General features: G+C 44.3%; 1 protein-coding gene across 27 annotated transcripts in view; it reads right to left on the reverse strand.

The window, feature by feature from the left end:
* The window catches only part of LOC138675459 (protocadherin gamma-B2-like), a 502,075-nt gene that overhangs the window by 102,870 nt on the left and 380,610 nt on the right, over positions 1-18,595 (reverse strand). The window contains exon 1 of one of the 27 annotated variants that reach the window (XM_069763709.1): positions 14,922-17,502. The exons of the other annotated variants lie outside the window; for them this stretch is intronic. Within the exon in view, the coding sequence (XP_069619810.1) occupies positions 14,922-17,492 (2,571 nt within the window). The 5' untranslated portion in view covers positions 17,493-17,502. Of the gene's footprint in view, positions 1-14,921; positions 17,503-18,595 lie in introns of those variants that run through there. 27 annotated transcript variants of the gene reach the window in all.

Here is an 18,595-nt window from a genome sequence, read left to right on the forward strand (position 1 = left end):
TGAAATTTGCTTTATATTTTATGAAAATTCAGAATGACTTTGTGACAATGTATAATATAGTTAATTTTTATACAACTATTTAATTTGCTGATTTTAAGTCACAAAGTTCTTGTAGTTTTGCATATGCTGCAAACCACAGAAATGATGCCAAATAATTAAATTTAAAGTAATATAAAATAATCACATTTCTACTCAAAATACAAAGAATCCTAACACTATGTCCTGTTTGCAATAGACAATCAGTTCTCCGATCTATGCTGTAGCTTCAGGAAGATTTCTATAAATCTATTTATTTCTGGAACATTCAGATAACTTTGCAGACGAACAAACACTATAGTCAAAAGTATTATTTTTTAAAATGTAAAAATGTTTATAACGTTCTAAACAATTCGCCTGTATATGTGATGCTTTCATATCTGAACCAGAGGATGGGGAATGATAGTTCACCAAAGATATCCAGTGGCATGTAAAAGTTTGGGCACCCCTGGTCAAAATTACTGCTATTGTGAACAGTTAAGCAAGATGAAGATGAAATGATTTCTAAAATCCCAAAAGTTAAAGTTGACTCATTTCCTTTGTATTTTTGAAAAAAATGAATATATTGCCATTTTTTTAATTTTAAAAATTCCAAAAAGGAAAATGGGCCAATGGGAAAGTTTGTGCACCATTGGAGATTTTTGTGCTTAGATATCTTTGACAAAAGTTTCAGACCTTTATTAGCCTGCTGTGGTTATGGCTTGTTGACTATCATCATTAGTAGAGGCAGGTGATGCAAATTTCCCAGGTTTATAAAACATCACCCTTCTCTAACCTTGTTCCAAAAAACAGCAGCCATGTGTTCTTCTAAGTAGCTGCCTCGCACAAATGAAAATGGTGAAGGCCCATAAAGCATTAGAGGGCTACAGAAATATAGCTAAGTGTTTTCAAGTTGCCCTTTCCTCAATTCGAAATGTAATTAAGAAAAGGCAGTTAATAGGAACAGTGGAGGTCAAGATAAGGTCTGGAAGACCAAGAATAATTTCAGTGAGAGCTGCTCATAGGATTGCTAGAGAGGCAAAACAAAATTCCCACTTGACTGCAAAAGACCAGAAAGATTTAGCAGACTCTGGAGTTGTGGTACAATGTTCTACTGTTCAGAGACACCTGCACAAATATGGCCTTCATGGAAGAGTCATCAGAACATAACCTCTCCTGCGTCCTCACCAATTCAGTGTCAGAAGTATGAAAAATAACTAAATAAGCCTGATGTGTTTTGGAAACAAGTTCTGTGGACCAATGAGGTTAAAATACTGTAGAACTCTTAGGCCACAATAATCAAAGATATGTGTGGAGAAAAAAGGCACAGAAGTTCAAGAAAAGAACATCTTGACAGCCATTAAGCATGGGGGTGGATCAATCATGCTTTAGAGTTGTGTTGCAACCAATGGCACGGGGAACATTTCACGGGTAGAGGTAAGAATGGAGTCAATGAAATTTCAACAAATTCTTGATGCAAATGTAACACTATCTATAAAATAGCTGAAGTTGAAAAGAGCATGGCGTCCACAAATGGAAAATGATCCTAAACACACGTCAAAATCCACAATACTACTTCAAAAGGCACATGCTGAAGTTTCTAAAATGGCCTTCATAATCCCCTGTTCATAACTGAAAATCTGTGGCTAGATCTCAAAATAGCAGTGCATGCAAGATGACCCAGGAATCTCAAAACTGGAAAATTTTTCCAAGTAACATTGGATGAAAATACCTCAACAAGAATTGAAAGACTCTTGGCTAGCTGCAAAAGTGTTTACAAGCTGTGATACTTTCAAACTTTTGCATCGGCCCACTTTTCTTTTTGTAATTTTTAAAATACAAAAGATGAAAATATATATTTTTTGCCTAAAATATAAAGATAGTGTGTCATATTGTACTTTAGTTCTTTTAGAGATCATTTCATCTTCAACGTGCTTATCTGTTCACAATAACAGTAATTTTGACCAGGGGTTTTCAAACTTTTACATGCCATTGAATGATGAAGGCAACTGTATACCATATATAATATACATAATATACTGTTAGGACTGGCGGAATGCATCAAATATAAATAAGAGGCGATATAATATGCGTTCGCAGTCCGGGGTCCGCAGTGCAGAGAAGACACCTGCTGCTCAGTAATGGTGGACTATAAGGCGGTATTAAGAGAAGACACACACGGGTTAGCTTCACCCGTTATGAAGGAAGCAAACCCTGTTGCATCACAGGGCCGTGATATCGCACAGAGAGGGAGCAAGGGGCCCCAAGACTCAGGGTCAGAGTCCCTCGAGACCTCTTGCGCTCGACACAGCTACAGTGGTGTCAGAAGTAAAGTAAAAATAGATTTAGCCACTGGGTGAGCACAGCGCTGCTCTGGCGAACACCCCTAACCGCCCTAACTAGGGACAGGTAAGCGCACTGGTTGTGCACGGTGCTGCACTGGCTAATGCTGCTGATTAATGCGATAGATTGCGCCTAGTGCTGGATGGCACTAACTGGTGCTAGACAGCTCCAACATTCACGATGAATTCATCAACACTAGGGATGGGAATGATTTGGAGCTTTCACCAGAACAGGCATACATCCACACACACACAATAATTGATTTATACTAGTGCATGCCCGTGGGCCATGTGAACCTTTTATAGCTGTAGCTCTCCAGGACCTTCCTAGTGATCCAATAGGAGCCGCTACAGGACCTGAGCATGTGACCCCCGACCTCCAATGAGAGGTCGACCCGTGGGCATGCTCAGTAGGGGAAAAGCAGGACATAGTCCCTGGAATGTCTGCTAGCAACTGATCAGTGCTGGCTACAAGGGCTAAGCCTGGAAAGGCAGTAGTAACCAAGCGCACAGTATCTGCTTGAGCAGATGCTGGGATTGGCGTCTCTGCTGAGCAGGTTCTACTGCGGCTGGAAGAGAATGGGAGACTGCAGTGGACATGATTTGAGACTCCCCCTGTGCAGTGGCGGGAACTCGACACCTAACACTATACTTAAGACCCCAGTTATTTTGATCGGTGATACATTTTGTTTGTGGGAAAACATCTTTAAGTTGCTTTACCAAAATGTATTTACTTTTACGCAAAGTTTTTTAAAACAAGCTTCTATTATTTTAATATTTTATATTTAGAATGATGGACTTCAAAATATTCAGTTTCCAAAATCGATAGCATGAATAGCCAGTACAGTTAAATAAATCCAATTCCTAAGCATCATCTTATACACTACAAACCAATAAACAGTAAGCATCTACATATAGAAACTTGATTCCAGCTCACCCAATTGCTCTATGCTCATCCACCTGGGGCTCAGACACCAGCCTTACCCTGGCCTCACATCAAGGAAAATAGAAAAAATTGGAGTCCGGCTCAACAGGACTGGATTTTCCTTTTCATTTTATTTTTCAAAAGAAAATATAGTGCATACAAAAGAAAAATTTCCATGGCACTCTTACTCATGACATGAGTAAGACGTCCTAGTGCAGTCAAAACGCGTCGACTGTGTCGGCCATGTAAATTTTTCTTTTGTATGCACTAAATTTTCTTTTGAAAAATAAAAAGAAAAGGAAAATCCAGTCCTGTTGAGACGGACTCCATTTTTTTCTATTTTCCTAAGCATCTGCATAGCAGCAGACAACCATATTTACGCCAACCATTTGTTGTTTAGGCGTAAGTCTAATTGATAAATCATCTTTTAGACATTATTCATTGTATGTACTGCACATGGAATGATAAAGTCTAAATGCTAATAATAATTGAAATGCACATTCTCTATTTATATGAAGGAAAACCCTTAGAATGATTCCCATGGACCATTGTGAATCCCAGTGCAAAGCTTCTTCCATTACCATAAAGGAGTTATCGCATTAATATCTCTCTTCAGAACTTCACTCCTTCCTGGTCTTCCAACTTTCTGCTTGCCAAGGGCAATGTCTAATTGTTTGACAGTACAGATTAGTGTTGCTGCTGGCCTGAACTGTTCACTCTTTAATGGTGCAAGCAAAGGCAGCTTTGCATCTGGATTACATCAGAGGTGCACAGTGGCATTAAAGCTGGTCAGATCCAGCCAGCTTCAGGGCAGAACTTACAAATTCGAAAGGAGCATATTTAAACCAAACAGGAAAAAAAGTGATGATTCCTGGGTGTGGCCACAGAGTGAAGAAAAGGGTGTATGTTCTCTGGATCTTTATTCATTCATACAACACATTTGGAAATTGGGTTAACTTCTTCATTAGATTTTCGACTTCGAAGCACGTTATATGAATGAGTATCCAAAGAGCATACACCCTTGTCTTCATTCTGTGGTAGTGCCAGGAATCCCCGCTCTTTTTCTTGTTTGGTTTGAATACGCTTCTTCCCATCGACATGTGGGTCAGAGCAGCAGCTATTCATTCTTACAAATATGGAGTTGTGCCAGGCAGGTGAGCATATACAATCCATTGCTCGCTGTGCCCTTTACTGAGGGTAACACACTTGGAGCTCCTTTTCTCTTTTTCTTTTAAGCACTTGACTTTTTGCCAAGAAGACTGGCTACTGCTGAAAGACTTCAAAAATGGCCAGTAACCTTGGCAATGAGAAGTAAACAATGATATTAAAAAAACAGGGTGATTCTCTCTCTACCTTCCCCGGAAAAATTGCTGTAACTTCTAAAAGAGACAGTCTATCATACTGAAATTTGGACTGTAAATACCTTGGTTTATTAGACACTGATGATTAAAGCAGGTGTTGAAAATGGCTGCCATTCGCATCTAATTAGAATTGCATGTGCAGTTCCATATTTTTTAAAGTATGCCTCAGGATGTCTGGCGTCATAGCCTGAATTTCTCACTGCATGTTCTCTCTGAACGCCTGTAATGTTTGTGGTTTGTTAATGTACACTCGATCCTTCAAATGGCCCCAAAGGAAAAAATCTGGCAATAATGAATTCTTTTCTCTTAATCAGGCCCTTTCAAATTCTGAACAACATTGACTATAAACAGGCGAACACAACCTCTCTTGGTAACTCGTTGACATGTGGAATATGGCATGCCTGTCGCCTGGGAAAACCTGTGCAACAATTTACGTGCAGATGCTACATGTCGCTGTTGCACATTTTGAACGTCCTACATCATGCCTATCCAGTAATGTTTCTGTATGCTCCAACTTATTCAACAATGATAGAATACACGGTATTGATGGAACCTCAAACCTTCTTTATAAACTTACATTGGGATCTCTTTAAGGACTCAGTTTTCCAATAAATTTTCACAATGAAGAAGAAGGAATTCAGCAGGAGCGAAATGCAAGCACCCCACCAACAGCAGACGAAGCAGAAAGGCATACAACAAGTCTATCTTGGAGTGGAGTTGACCGGGAGGGACAACAAGTCAGCGACAAGTCTGTCTCTGAGGATTATAGCACTCACTTCTCATAAACCAAAAAGTAAGTACAGTATAAATTTCAGTACGGTTGACCATCTCTTTTAGAAGCTACTGCAATTTTTCCAGGTAGTGAGTGAATCACCCTGTACCTATGTTCTTGAGAAGGTAGACATTTTTTAATAACAAGAAAATGATAAAGTTGGTTGTTTTAGCAAATATGTTGGAATTTTAACTGGCTTTTATAATGAGAATAACCCTATACGAAGCAAGATGGGTAGTATAGCCCATTTTTTTTAGTATGTGATGAAAAATAAGAACCACTGCAAGTCAAATATATTAATGCAGGCAATTCAACAATTAATCAAAGAATCAAAAGCTGCACCCATATCACTGACACATGATCCTCCCATAGATTTACCATTATTAACTAAAACACCATTTTGTCTCTTAGAATTGAAGTGTTATACAGTATATACTGTATATATCTTAATGTTTGATTGCGTAAGGCCCAACTGCTTGAAAAAAAAGGCTACAGTAACTGATTCAATGCTTCTGCAGCTCACCTTCCAGGTATGGCTACAGCAACATGGATGATATACACTACAGTGAAGCAAGCATGGTGTTCCAAAAAAATCGCATCTCCATTCTTCTTGCGATCACGAATTACAGATGATAGCATAACATGGAGAATTTGACCCTTATGCATCTCTTATTCAGTATGTCAGAGCACTTCAGGTTTGCACTTTGGCTTTGATCATGAATGGGCTAAAGACCATTTAAATAAGCTGATAAGCATCTGGGCATTTATAGAACAGCATGTTCTCAATCCATATAAAGATACCATCAAACACCCAATGAAAAAGCAGATTGTTCATTTGTCAGATGATTGGACCATTGGCATAAAAATCATCCTTATTGGAGGCACATTATCATTGTACATAAATAGCAGCTGTACTGCTGGCAACACGATGCTGTGTAGGAACAAAACAATCAATCAGCAGTTTTGTGCCCTCTTGCCAACAGTAAAAAAGTGTCAATCAACTTGTTTACAGATGATTAACGCTTGTTCAGGAGCCAAAACTGGACAGTCTAAATGGGTCTTTAAGGCCCCTTCACATTTAGCGACGCTGCAGCGATACCGACAACGATCCGAATCGCTGCAGCGTCGCTGTTTGGTCGCTGGAGAGCTGTCACACAGACCGCTCTCCAGCGACCAACGATGCCGGTAACCAGGGTAAACATCGGGTAACTAAGCGCAGGGCCGCGCTTAGTAACCCGATGTTTACCCTGGTTACCATGCTAAAAGTAAAAAACAAACAAACAGTACATACTTACCTACAGCCGTCTGTCCTCCAGCGCTGCGATCTGCTTCTCTGCTCTCCTCCTGTACTGTCTGTGAGCCGGAAAGCAGAGCGGTGACGTCACCGCTCTGCTTTCCGGCTCACAGCCAGTACAGGAGGAGAGCAGAGCGCAGCGCTGGAGGACAGACGGCTGTAGGTAAGTATGTACTGTTTGTTTTTTTTTACTTTTAGCATGGTAACCAGGGTAAACATCGGGTTACTAAGCGCGGCCCTGCGCTTAGTTACCCGATGTTTACCCTGGTTACCAGTGAAGACATCGCTGGATCGGTGTCACACACGCCGATCCAGCGATGTCTCCAGGGAGTCCAGCGACGAAATAAAGTTCTGGACTTTATTCAGCGACCAACGATCTCCCAGCAGGGGCCTGATCGTTGGTCGCTGTCACACATAACGATTTCATTAACGATATCGTTGCTACGTCACAAATAGCAACGATATCGTTAACAATATCGTTATGTGTGAAGGTACCTTTAGACTCTGTTCACACGTTGTTTTTTATTATGATTGGTGCATGAGTAAAGAAACCCCATTAATTTTGGGTATGCAAAAAGTTATTTTGGAGAATGCAAGGCCAGTATGTTTTTACAATTTTTTTTAACTTAATATTTTTTTTTTACCGGTAATTTATGTGATAACCCACTGTTAGGGGTCGAGTTCCCGCTTCTGCACAGGGGGAATCTCGAGCCACTTCCGCTGCGGTCTCCCATTCTTGTCCAGCCGCAGTGGAGCCTGCTCAGCAAGGACGTCGGTCCCAGCGTCTTGCTCATTCTCACTCTGTTCTGAGAGTTAGTGCTGCTTCTCCAGTCTCTGCCATTAAAGTCAGTGCTGGTCAGCAGTGAGCGGACTTCTCTGGGACTAAGTCCTTGTCTGCATGTACTGAGCATGCCCAGCGTAAGGTCTCCCGTTGGAGATCGAGGGTCATGTGCTCAGGCTCGGCAGCACATTCCATTGGTCCTCTTGGCAGGTCCTAGAAGGGCAAAAGTGCTGTGGCCACTTCCTGGGCTGCTGCTATATAAACTGCGCATGACCGCACGGCCATGCGCTAGTATTGTCTAACAATTGCTAATGTGTGTATGTTGTGAGTGCAAGTCGTCCTTGGAAACCCCTACCCTAGTGAATGTCTGTTCGCAGAAGGTGTATGGCTGCTACCTAGCGCCCGACTTAGCCTACAGCACTAAACACACATCTCAGCGTCCTGTAGCTGTGCCTGCCAGTACGGCGCCGTGCGCCTGCCTTGCGCTTTCCATACCCGAGTCTGGGTGGTTAGTGGCGTCCGTTAGTGCGGCATCGCTCGCACTCTTGTGCACTTATATTTCTTTAGGTTCTCTACACACCCAGTTGCGGTGTTACGCCAGCAAAGGTCTAATCGGGCTCCAATCCCTTCTGGGGTTAAGTCCGCTGACCACTTGCTCGCGCACTAGTGCGGTACTGCGGTCCTGTGAATTAACAGGATCGCTTTCTTCACGCTGGGTGAGGTTTAACCCACGCGTGTATCCTTTAGTGTACCGCCATATTGTCCGTCTTGCTAGCTGCAGGGTCTTTTACCTGCACGGTGGACCTCGGACTGCGAACGCACCTAGTTTCTTACCATCTATACTTGGTGCGTTCCGCCAGTCCTTAACACCCACTATATGAAAACTGAGTGTTAGGAGTCGAGTTTCCTCTGCTGCACAGGGGGAATCTCGATCCATCTCCGTTGCGGTCTCCCATTCCCCTCCAGCCGCAGTGGAGTCTGCTCAGCAGGGACGTCGATCCCAGCGTCTCGCTCAGTCTGACTCTGTGAGAAGAGTTATTGCTGCTTCTCCAGCTTCTGCCTTTGAAGCCTATTCTGGTCAGCAGCGAGCGGACTTCTCTGGGACTAAGTCCTTATCTGCACACACTGAGCATGCCCAGGGCAAGATCTCCCGTTGGAGATCAAGGGTCATGTGCTCAGGCTCTGCGGCACATTCCATTGGTCCTCTTGGCAGGTCCTAGAAGGGCAAAAGTTCTGTAGCCATTTCCTGTGCTGCAGCTATATAAACTGCGCATGACCGCACGGCCATGCGCTAGTATTGTCTTACAATTGATATGTGTGTATGTGTGAGTGCAAGTCGTTCTTGGTTACCCCTTCCCTATTGAATGTCTGTTCGCGGAAGGTGTACGGTTGCTATCTAGCGCCCGACTTAGCCTACTACACTAAACACACATCACAGCGTCCTGTAGCTGTGCCTGCCAGTACGGCGCCGTGCGCCTGCCTGGCGCTTTCCATACCCAAGTCTGGGTGGTTAGTGGCGTCCGTTAGTGCGGCATCGCTCGCGCACTTGTGCGCTTATATTTCTGAAGGTTCTCTACACACCCAGTTGCGGTGTTGTGCCAGCAAGGGCCTAATCGGGCTTCAATCCCTTCTGGGGTTAAGTCCGCTGGCCACTTGCTCGCTCTCTAGTGCGGTATTGCGGTCCTGTGAATTAACAGGATCGCTTTCCTCACGCTGGGTGAGGTTTAACCCACGCGTGTTTACTTTAGTGTACCGCTATAGAGTCTGCAAATTGCTAGCAGCAGGTTCTCACCTGCACGGTGGACCCCGGACTGCGAACGCATCTTCGTCACCTGTCTTGGTGCGTTCCGCCAGTCCTAACATAATACTAGCGCCAGGGTCTGGCTAGTAAATGGCAGACGGTCAGCGTCTACAGCAGTACATCCAGCAGCTGGAGGGTAGGTTGGCGGCTCTCGAGCGCACAACCTCAGCTGTGGACGTTACTGCTGTCGCTGTTCAGGCTGCAAGTGCAGCTGCAGCCAGTTTGTCCGCTGCCACCCCTGCTCCGACCTTATCCCGTCTCCCGCTTCCAGACAAGTTTGCTGGTGACAGTAAGCCATGTCGGGGATTCGTGAGCCAGTGCTCCATACATCTCGAGCTGCTGGCTGCACGTTTTCCTACGGAACGGGCGAAAGTGGGATTCATTATATCTCTCTTGTCGGGCAGGGCGTTGGAGTGGGCAACGCCGCTTTGGGAACGTGGTGATCGTGTGGTGCAGAGTGCTCCTATCTTCCTGGACGCTCTGAGGCAGGTCTTTCTGGGACCTCGTGTCACCCACGATACCGCGCTCCAATTGTTGGCAATTACTCAGGCTTCGTCCATGGTCAGCCAGTTTGCCATCCTATTCCGGACTCTAGCTTCTGAGCTGGAATGGCCGGATAAAGTCCTTATTCCGGTGTTCTGGAAAGGACTGGCAGATCATGTGAAGGACGCCTTGGCCACCAGGGAGATTCCCGCCACACTGGAGGAGCTTATTACTATAGCTACCCGCATCGATCTCCGTTTTAACGAGCGGAGGTTGGAGCGGACCCAGTGTAGGCAGAGGTTTCGGCTGGCTCCCATCTTTGCCAAACCTCTAGAATCTCCTGTTATGGCGTCCGACTCCCATGAGGCCATGGAGGTTTCTCGAGCGGGATCTAGGTCTCAGACCGCTCGAGTACCTGTGCTATGTAAAAATTGCCAGCAACCGGGACATTTCGCTAATAAATGTCCACGGCGGTCGGGAAAACGATCGCGTCTAGTGTCCATTGGAGGAGGTTCACTGGACACCGCGGCATTTTCCTCAAAATTGTCCTTTAAAGGGACAATCCTGTTAGGCACATCCACTCTTACAGTAGAGCTTTGTGTGGATTCAGGAGCAGAGGGAAATTTTATGTCTTCTGCTTTTGCTCAGCGCCACGCAATACCTCTGGCTATGCTAGCCAAACCAGTAACCGTGAGAGTGGTGAATGGGTCGACACTTCCATTACAGATCACACATCAGACTGTCCCTTTCACGTTAGCCATGTCCCCATCCCACCAGGAGACTATTTCCCTTCTTGTCCTTCCCGAGGGAATGGATGAGATTCTGCTGGGAATGCCCTGGCTTCGTTTCCACTCCCCACATATTGAGTGGACCTCTGGGAGGATATTGGGTTGGAGTGAATCCTGTAAGGGCAGATGTGTGAAAGAGTGCGTTCAGGTTTCCACCACTGAGATACCCGCAGATCTCTCTACTCTCCCCAAACACTATTGGTCTTATGCAGACGTCTTTTCCAAAAAAGCCGCGGAGACCCTTCCGCCTCACCGTCCCTATGACTGTCCTATAGATCTCTTGCCTGGAGCAGAACCTCCTCGGGGACGTGTCTATCCCCTCTCTCTCCCGGAAACGGAGGCTATGTCCCAATACATCCAGGAGAATTTGGCAAGAGGATTTATTAGGAAGTCAGTGTCACCAGCTGGGGCAGGGTTCTTCTTCGTACAGAAGAAGAATGGAGAGTTGCGTCCTTGCATAGACTACAGGGGTCTTAACGCCATCACCGTTAAAAATAAGTACCCGCTGCCCCTGATTTCTGAGCTTTTTGATAGGCTACGGGGAGCTAAGGTATTTACCAAATTAGACCTGCGGGGAGCTTATAACCTGATTCGCATTCGTGAGGGGGACGAATGGAAGACGGCGTTTAACACCAGAGATGGGCATTATGAGTATCTGGTGATGCCCTTCGGGCTCTGTAATGCCCCAGCCGTTTTCCAAGACTTTGTCAACGACATCTTCCGGGATATGCTTTCCACCTCGGTCGTAGTCTATCTGGATGATATTCTCATCTTCTCTCCAGATATTGACTCCCACCGGAGAGATGTTGGCAGAGTCTTCGACCTCTTACGGGCAAACTCTCTTTACGCAAAGTTGGAGAAGTGTGTGTTTGAGCAGGAGTCTTTACCTTTCTTGGGCTATATCATCTCTGCCCAAGGATTGGCTATGGATCCTGCCAAACTACAGGCTGTGATGGACTGGCAAGAACCCCATTCACTTAAAGCGGTGCAGCGCTTTATGGGGTTCATTAATTATTACCGCCAGTTCATCCCCCATTTCTCAACTTTGGTAGCTCCCTTGGTGGCCCTCACCAAGAAGGGAGCAAATCCCAAAGTGTGGTCTGAAGAGGTCTCCAGGGCCTTTTCTTCTACTAAGTCTCATTTTGCTAGCGCTCCCATCCTACATCGTCCCGATGTCGATAAGCCGTTTATAATGGAGGTGGATGCCTCTTCCGTTGGTGCTGGAGCAGTCCTCTTCCAGAAGGATGCTCAAGGTCGGAAGCATCCGTGCTTTTTCTTCTCCAAGACCTTCACACCAGCGGAGAGGAATTATTCCATCGGGGACAGGGAGTTGCTAGCGATGAAATTGGCTTTCTCTGAGTGGAGACATCTCTTGGAGGGGGCTCGTTTTCCCTTTCAAGTATTTACAAACCATAAAAATTTGCTATATTTGCAAACAGCCCAGAGGCTAAATTCTCGCCAGGCCAGATGGTCCTTATTTTTCTCCCGATTCCACTTCACCCTCCATTATGTCGCTGGGGAGAAGAACATTCGAGCTGATGCTCTTTCTCGCTCTGTTGTGTCATCTGAGGAGGAGGAAGGAGAGCCTCGGCTTATTGTTCCTTCTGAGAGCTTGAGAACCGTGGCTCCGGTGTCGCTTGAGTCTGTGCCTCCAGGCAAGACTTTTGTGCCCATAAATTTGCGACCGGAGGTTCTCTCTTGGGCTCATTCCTCCAGGGTGGGTGGACACTTTGGGACTAAAAGGACATCTGAGCTGCTGGCGAGGACGTACTGGTGGCCGCATATGCTGCGAGATGTCAGGGATTACGTTCTGGCGTGTGTCTCATGCGCCAAAAATAAGTCTCCTCGACAACGGCCGTCTGGGTTACTCTATCCCTTGCCGGTGGCAGACAGGCCCTGGGAGATGGTCGGGATGGACTTTGTAGTGGGTTTGCCCAAGTCTCGCGGCTGTACCGTCATTTGGGTAATTACCGATCATTTCTCGAAAATGGTGCACTTGGTGCCGCTCCCACGGTTACCTTCTGCACGGGCCTTGGCAGCGTTGTTCATAAGACACATCTTCCGCCTACACGGCATGCCAGACAAAATTGTCAGTGACCGGGGTCCCCAGTTTGCGTCTCGGTTCTGGAGAGAGCTTTGTCGTCTTCTCAGCATTGAGTTAAATCTCTCTTCCGCATATCATCCCGAGACGAATGGGTTGGTAGAGAGGGCCAATCAGACTCTGGTCACATATCTGCGACATTTTGTTTCTGCCAGGCAGGATGACTGGGCATCTTTATTACCATGGGCAGAGTTCGCCCTTAATAACGCTGTAGCCGATTCCACCGGTCAGACTCCTTTCCTCCTTAATTACGGCCAGCATCCGCGGGTTCCTGTGCCTATGCCCGTGTCCTCTGCTGACTCCAGGGTGGCAGACTGGGCAGTGGAGGCACGGGACATTTGGGACCGCACTCAGGATGCCATTCGGGCCTCGAAGGAGAGAATGAGGTCCTCCGCCGATGCACATCGGCGCCCTGCCCCGGCCTTTGCTCCTGGCGACTTGGTGTGGCTCTCCGCCCGTAACATCAGGCTGCGAGTTGAGTCCACTAAGTTTGCTCCTCGCTACTTGGGCCCATTCAAGGTCCTCGAGCAGGTTAATCCCGTGGTCTACCGCCTGGCTCTTCCTCCACGCTTGGGTATCACCGACACCTTTCATGTGTCCCTCTTGAAACCCGTATACATGTCCCGGTTTTCCGAGTCATCTGCCGGGACATCGGGTTCGTCTACGGACGATTACGAGGTGAACGCTATTTTGGGGTGCAAGGTGGTACGCGGCAAAAAGTTTTATTTGGTGGATTGGAAGGGTTATGGTCCAGAGGACAGGTCTTGGGAGCCTGCTGAAAACATTCGGGCCCCACAGCTCATTGCTGCCTTCGAGCGTAGCGAGGCCCAAGGAGGGGGGGGCCCTAGGAGGGGGGGTAATGTTAGGAGTCGAGTTTCCTCTGCTGCACAGGGGGAATCTCGATCCGTCTCCGTTGCGGTCTCCCATTCCCCTCCAGCCGCAGTGGAGTCTGCTCAGCAGGGACGTCGATCCCAGCGTCTCGCTCAGTCTGACTCTGTGAGAAGAGTTATTGCTGCTTCTCCAGCTTCTGCCTTTGAAGCCTATTCTGGTCAGCAGCGAGCGGACTTCTCTGGGACTAAGTCCTTATCTGCACACACTGAGCATGCCCAGGGCAAGATCTCCCGTTGGAGATCAAGGGTCATGTGCTCAGGCTCTGCGGCACATTCCATTGGTCCTCTTGGCAGGTCCTAGAAGGGCAAAAGTTCTGTAGCCATTTCCTGTGCTGCAGCTATATAAACTGCGCATGACCGCACGGCCATGCGCTAGTATTGTCTTACAATTGATATGTGTGTATGTGTGAGTGCAAGTCGTTCTTGGTTACCCCTTCCCTATTGAATGTCTGTTCGCGGAAGGTGTACGGTTGCTATCTAGCGCCCGACTTAGCCTACTACACTAAACACACATCACAGCGTCCTGTAGCTGTGCCTGCCAGTACGGCGCCGTGCGCCTGCCTGGCGCTTTCCATACCCAAGTCTGGGTGGTTAGTGGCGTCCGTTAGTGCGGCATCGCTCGCGCACTTGTGCGCTTATATTTCTGAAGGTTCTCTACACACCCAGTTGCGGTGTTGTGCCAGCAAGGGCCTAATCGGGCTTCAATCCCTTCTGGGGTTAAGTCCGCTGGCCACTTGCTCGCTCTCTAGTGCGGTATTGCGGTCCTGTGAATTAACAGGATCGCTTTCCTCACGCTGGGTGAGGTTTAACCCACGCGTGTTTACTTTAGTGTACCGCTATAGAGTCTGCAAATTGCTAGCAGCAGGTTCTCACCTGCACGGTGGACCCCGGACTGCGAACGCATCTTCGTCACCTGTCTTGGTGCGTTCCGCCAGTCCTAACACTGAGTAGCATGCATATCAACCTTATGTGGGTTTAAGTGGAACTTTCATTTATGAGCACTATTTTATATTATGTACTAGATTTACTGATAAGCCAACATGGAGTTCCATAGAAGTCTAAGTATTACAAGTAATGGTATGTTGACAGGGTATACAATCATATTTTGACTTCTGGGACCTCGACACAAACACCCACAGATCCTCAAAATGAAAAGACTGTTGTTCTACTTTAGCATTGTGTCAGTCCCCCGCAAGTGTAATTGTACCAAAAAAGGTTTAAGACACTGAATAATAAATTATCCATCCTCCCCCCAAAAAATGACCGTTTCACAATTAGTTAATTGATTGTAGTTTAACATGTATAACTAATTTACATTTCTGGATTGACATGTTTAATTTTCTAGATAGAGAACAACATGAAACATACCTGCAATGTAAGATTTTTTGCAGGTGCAGAGTTCTTTAAAGTATCATTCACAATGCCACAATCTTCAGCATCAATTAGACTGTCCACAGGAACATTGTGTTGAGGCTGGAGGAAAGCAAATTCCTGTTCACTTGGGTCCAGAGTTACACAAACATCATAGGAATATGGCAGAGGTAATGTCCCAGGGTTAAACTGTGAAAGAAATCTGGGATCAATCTGTGGATATAGACTTGTACTCAGTGACCCAAATGATGATGACTTAGATTCTTTATATTTGGAGACAACTGCAATAATCACAGTCAACATGAAGAAAAAGGAAATCAGTGCCAAGGCGATCACCAAGTAGAATTGTAGGTTGGACTGAGATTCTTCTTTGTTAGACTGACTGCTCAGCTCAGGAAGAACCTGATGAAAATGATCAGCAATCACCATGGTTAGAGTGACTGAAGCTGAGCGGGAGGGAATCCCATTGTCTTTTACTAGAACCACAATTCCGTGTTTCATGATGTCCTTTTCGTGAAATCCACGTGATGTTCTGATCTCTCCTGTGTGCTGGTCAATGGTAAAGAGTGATGGTTCTAACGACTGTAAAAAGTAAGACAACCAGGCATTGTGTCCAGAGTCAGCGTCCACTGCCACCACCTTAGATACTAAAGAGCCTTGTTCAGAGGTCCAAGGAACCATCTCAAATGTTGAGCTGTCAACCTCTGGTGATGGGTACAGAATGACTGGAGAATTATCATTCTGGTCTACTATACATATTCTCAGTGTTGTACTGCTGTTCAGAGATGGAGATCCATTGTCTCTGGCGATAATTTGGATGTTGAATTCTCTATTCATTTCAAAATCAAACGACCTCTGAGCATAAATGACCCCAGTTACTGGATTCATGGAGATGAAGGAAGACAGGAGATCTTCATCACTTCCAGTCATTACAGAATATGTTATTTTTGCGTTATCTTCACTGTCCAGATCTCTTGCTTGAATAATAAATATTGAAGCTCCTGGTAAATTATTTTCATAGACAAATACAGCATAACCTAGCTTCTCAAACACTGGAGCATTGTCATTGACATCTGATACTTCTAGTTTAACAACTTTTCTGGAAACCAGTTCAGGAGACCCCTTGTCAGAGGCTTGTATTGTGATGTTGTAGGATGATATTTTTTCTCTGTCTAGATTACTTTGTGTAACAATTTTATAAAAATTACTTGCTGATATTAGTTCAAAGGGCAAATTCCCTAATATTATACATTGAACCTCACCATTTTCTCCTGAGTCCCGATCCCAAACTTTTATCAGTGCCACCATAGTACCAGGGGCAGCATCTTCAGGAATAAGAGCTGATGATGAGGTTATTGATATCTCAGGAGCATTGTCATTTTCATCTATGATTTCTATTAAAACCTTGGCTTTTGCTGCTAGACCTCCTCCATCTTCAGCTTGTACTGAAATTTCGTAAAACCTTGATATTTCATAATCTAATTGTTTTTTTGTGGTAATTTCTCCAGTTTTGTAATTGATAATAAACGTTTGTAGAATATCATTTGCTGTGGTTCTAAATGAATAAGTGATCTGTGCATTGACTCCTTCATCTTCATCACTTGCACTGACCTGCAGAATTGTAGAATTCACCGGTATATTTTCTCTGACACTTACTTTATATACATCCTGTGTAAATACTGGAGAATTATCATTGATATCATTGATGATTATATTAATTAGGGCAGTGCCTGTCTGTACAGGATTTCCTCCATCAGAAGCTGTGAGGATGAGTTCATGCTTGTTCTGTGTCTCTCGGTCTAGAGGTTTCTCTAGTATCAGCTCTGGAAATACACTGCCATCAGTGCTGACCTTCTCTCCAAGAGCAAAATACTGGTTCTCACTGAGGCTGTAGCTGATCAGGGAATTAACACCGACATCCAGATCTTCTGCATTATGTAAAATAAATCTTCTTCCTGGGGAGGTAGATTCACTCATTTCTATTTTAACTGAATCAAGAATAAATGTAGGAGGATTGTCATTTATATCCTGAATATCAATTCTGACACTCACAATTTTTAAGGGATTTTCCACCACTGCATCAAATGTAAGGACACAATCAGCTGCAGCTCTGCACAATGTCTCCCTGTCTATCCTATCAGCAATGTACAGGTTTCCATTGTCAAAATGTATTCTGATAAATTGTTCATATAGATCAGACACAATACGTAATTTCCTTCTGGAGAGATCCTTAACATTTAATTCAAGATCCTTTGCTAGATTTCCCACAATAGAACCTTTTCTTAATTCTTCATTAATGGAATAATGAATCTGACCAGAGACTGAATGACACAGCCAGGAAAATAAGAAGGGAAATATTACTTGCCATCTGAGTCCTTGCACTGATTGTCCTTCCTGCAGTTGTAATCCGGCCATCCTTCTTCTCACCAGAAATATAATGGTAAAAATCCTTCTTATACTTATAATCCAGCAGAAAATAATCCGTCTTCTTTCTGAGTCCTGTACCCGGCACATCCCAGTGTGAAATGCTGTGTATTTCTTCTTGCAGTTGAACACTGTCTGCATCATGGAGGCGATTCTGGATTTGCTGAATATTTTCCTTATTGGTGAACAGCGGCGCTCTGAGGCCAATATGGGGAACTGCAGAGTCAGTAATTTAGATCTATCTCTTAGCAAATACTTCTTAAATTTTGCATATAATTAAAAAGTATATGTATTATGGAAATACTTTTATAGCAAATGGTTTTGCTAGTTTAGAATTGCATAATTTTTAATAAGGAAACTTAAGGAAATAATATTGGTACAAATAATAAATAGTAAGACAAAGAAAATCTGATCTGCATTATAAAGTGGTATAATCCTATTACAGCTCTATTTTTCTAAAGCTAATATTAGTAGCTAGATCTATCTTATGAAGATGACTGTATCATCTTATTGACACTTGTTTACTTAGTATACATGTTAGACGTTAATGTTTCTATACAGGGCTGCTCTCAGTCATCACTAATGTTAGACGCTTAGGTTGTGTTCCACTTTAAATTTTAATGTGTTATGATCAAAAAGTCAAAATATATCTTAAAGCACACAACATATGATACTTAAACGCCTGAAAGATCACCAGGTGTAGCTCAATGAACATATGTTCAAGATAATCACAGAACTATTGCGACATCTTAAAGGTTCTTAGCTTATAGCTAGAAGAGGACAGGTTCAGTCTTATCCAGTAAGAATTCAGAAATTTCAAATTGTAAGTTAATTGGGTGTTTTTAAACCCAAACACATACAGCTGTGGCAAAAATTAAGAGACCACTGCAAAATGTTCAGTTTGTCTGACTTTTCTCTTTATAGGTATATTTTGAGTAAAATGTAAATTGTTCTTTTATTCTATAAACTTCTGACAACATGTCTCTGAATTTCCAAACAATACATTTTGTACTTATTTTCTGAAAAGGAGAAATGGTCAAAATAAAAAAAAAAAACCCAGTGCTTTCAGACCTCAAATAATGCAAAGAAAACAAGTTCATAATTATTTAGAAACAACAATACTAATGTTTTAACTCCGGAAGAATTCAAAAATCAATATTTTGTGGAATAACCATGATTTTTAATCACAGCTTTCATGCGTCTTGGCATGCTTTCCTCCAGTCTTTCACACTGCTCCTGGCGCTTCT

Source organism: Ranitomeya imitator, chromosome 4, assembly GCF_032444005.1.
Source record: "Ranitomeya imitator isolate aRanImi1 chromosome 4, aRanImi1.pri, whole genome shotgun sequence".
Classification (NCBI taxonomy): Eukaryota; Metazoa; Chordata; class Amphibia; order Anura; family Dendrobatidae; genus Ranitomeya; species Ranitomeya imitator.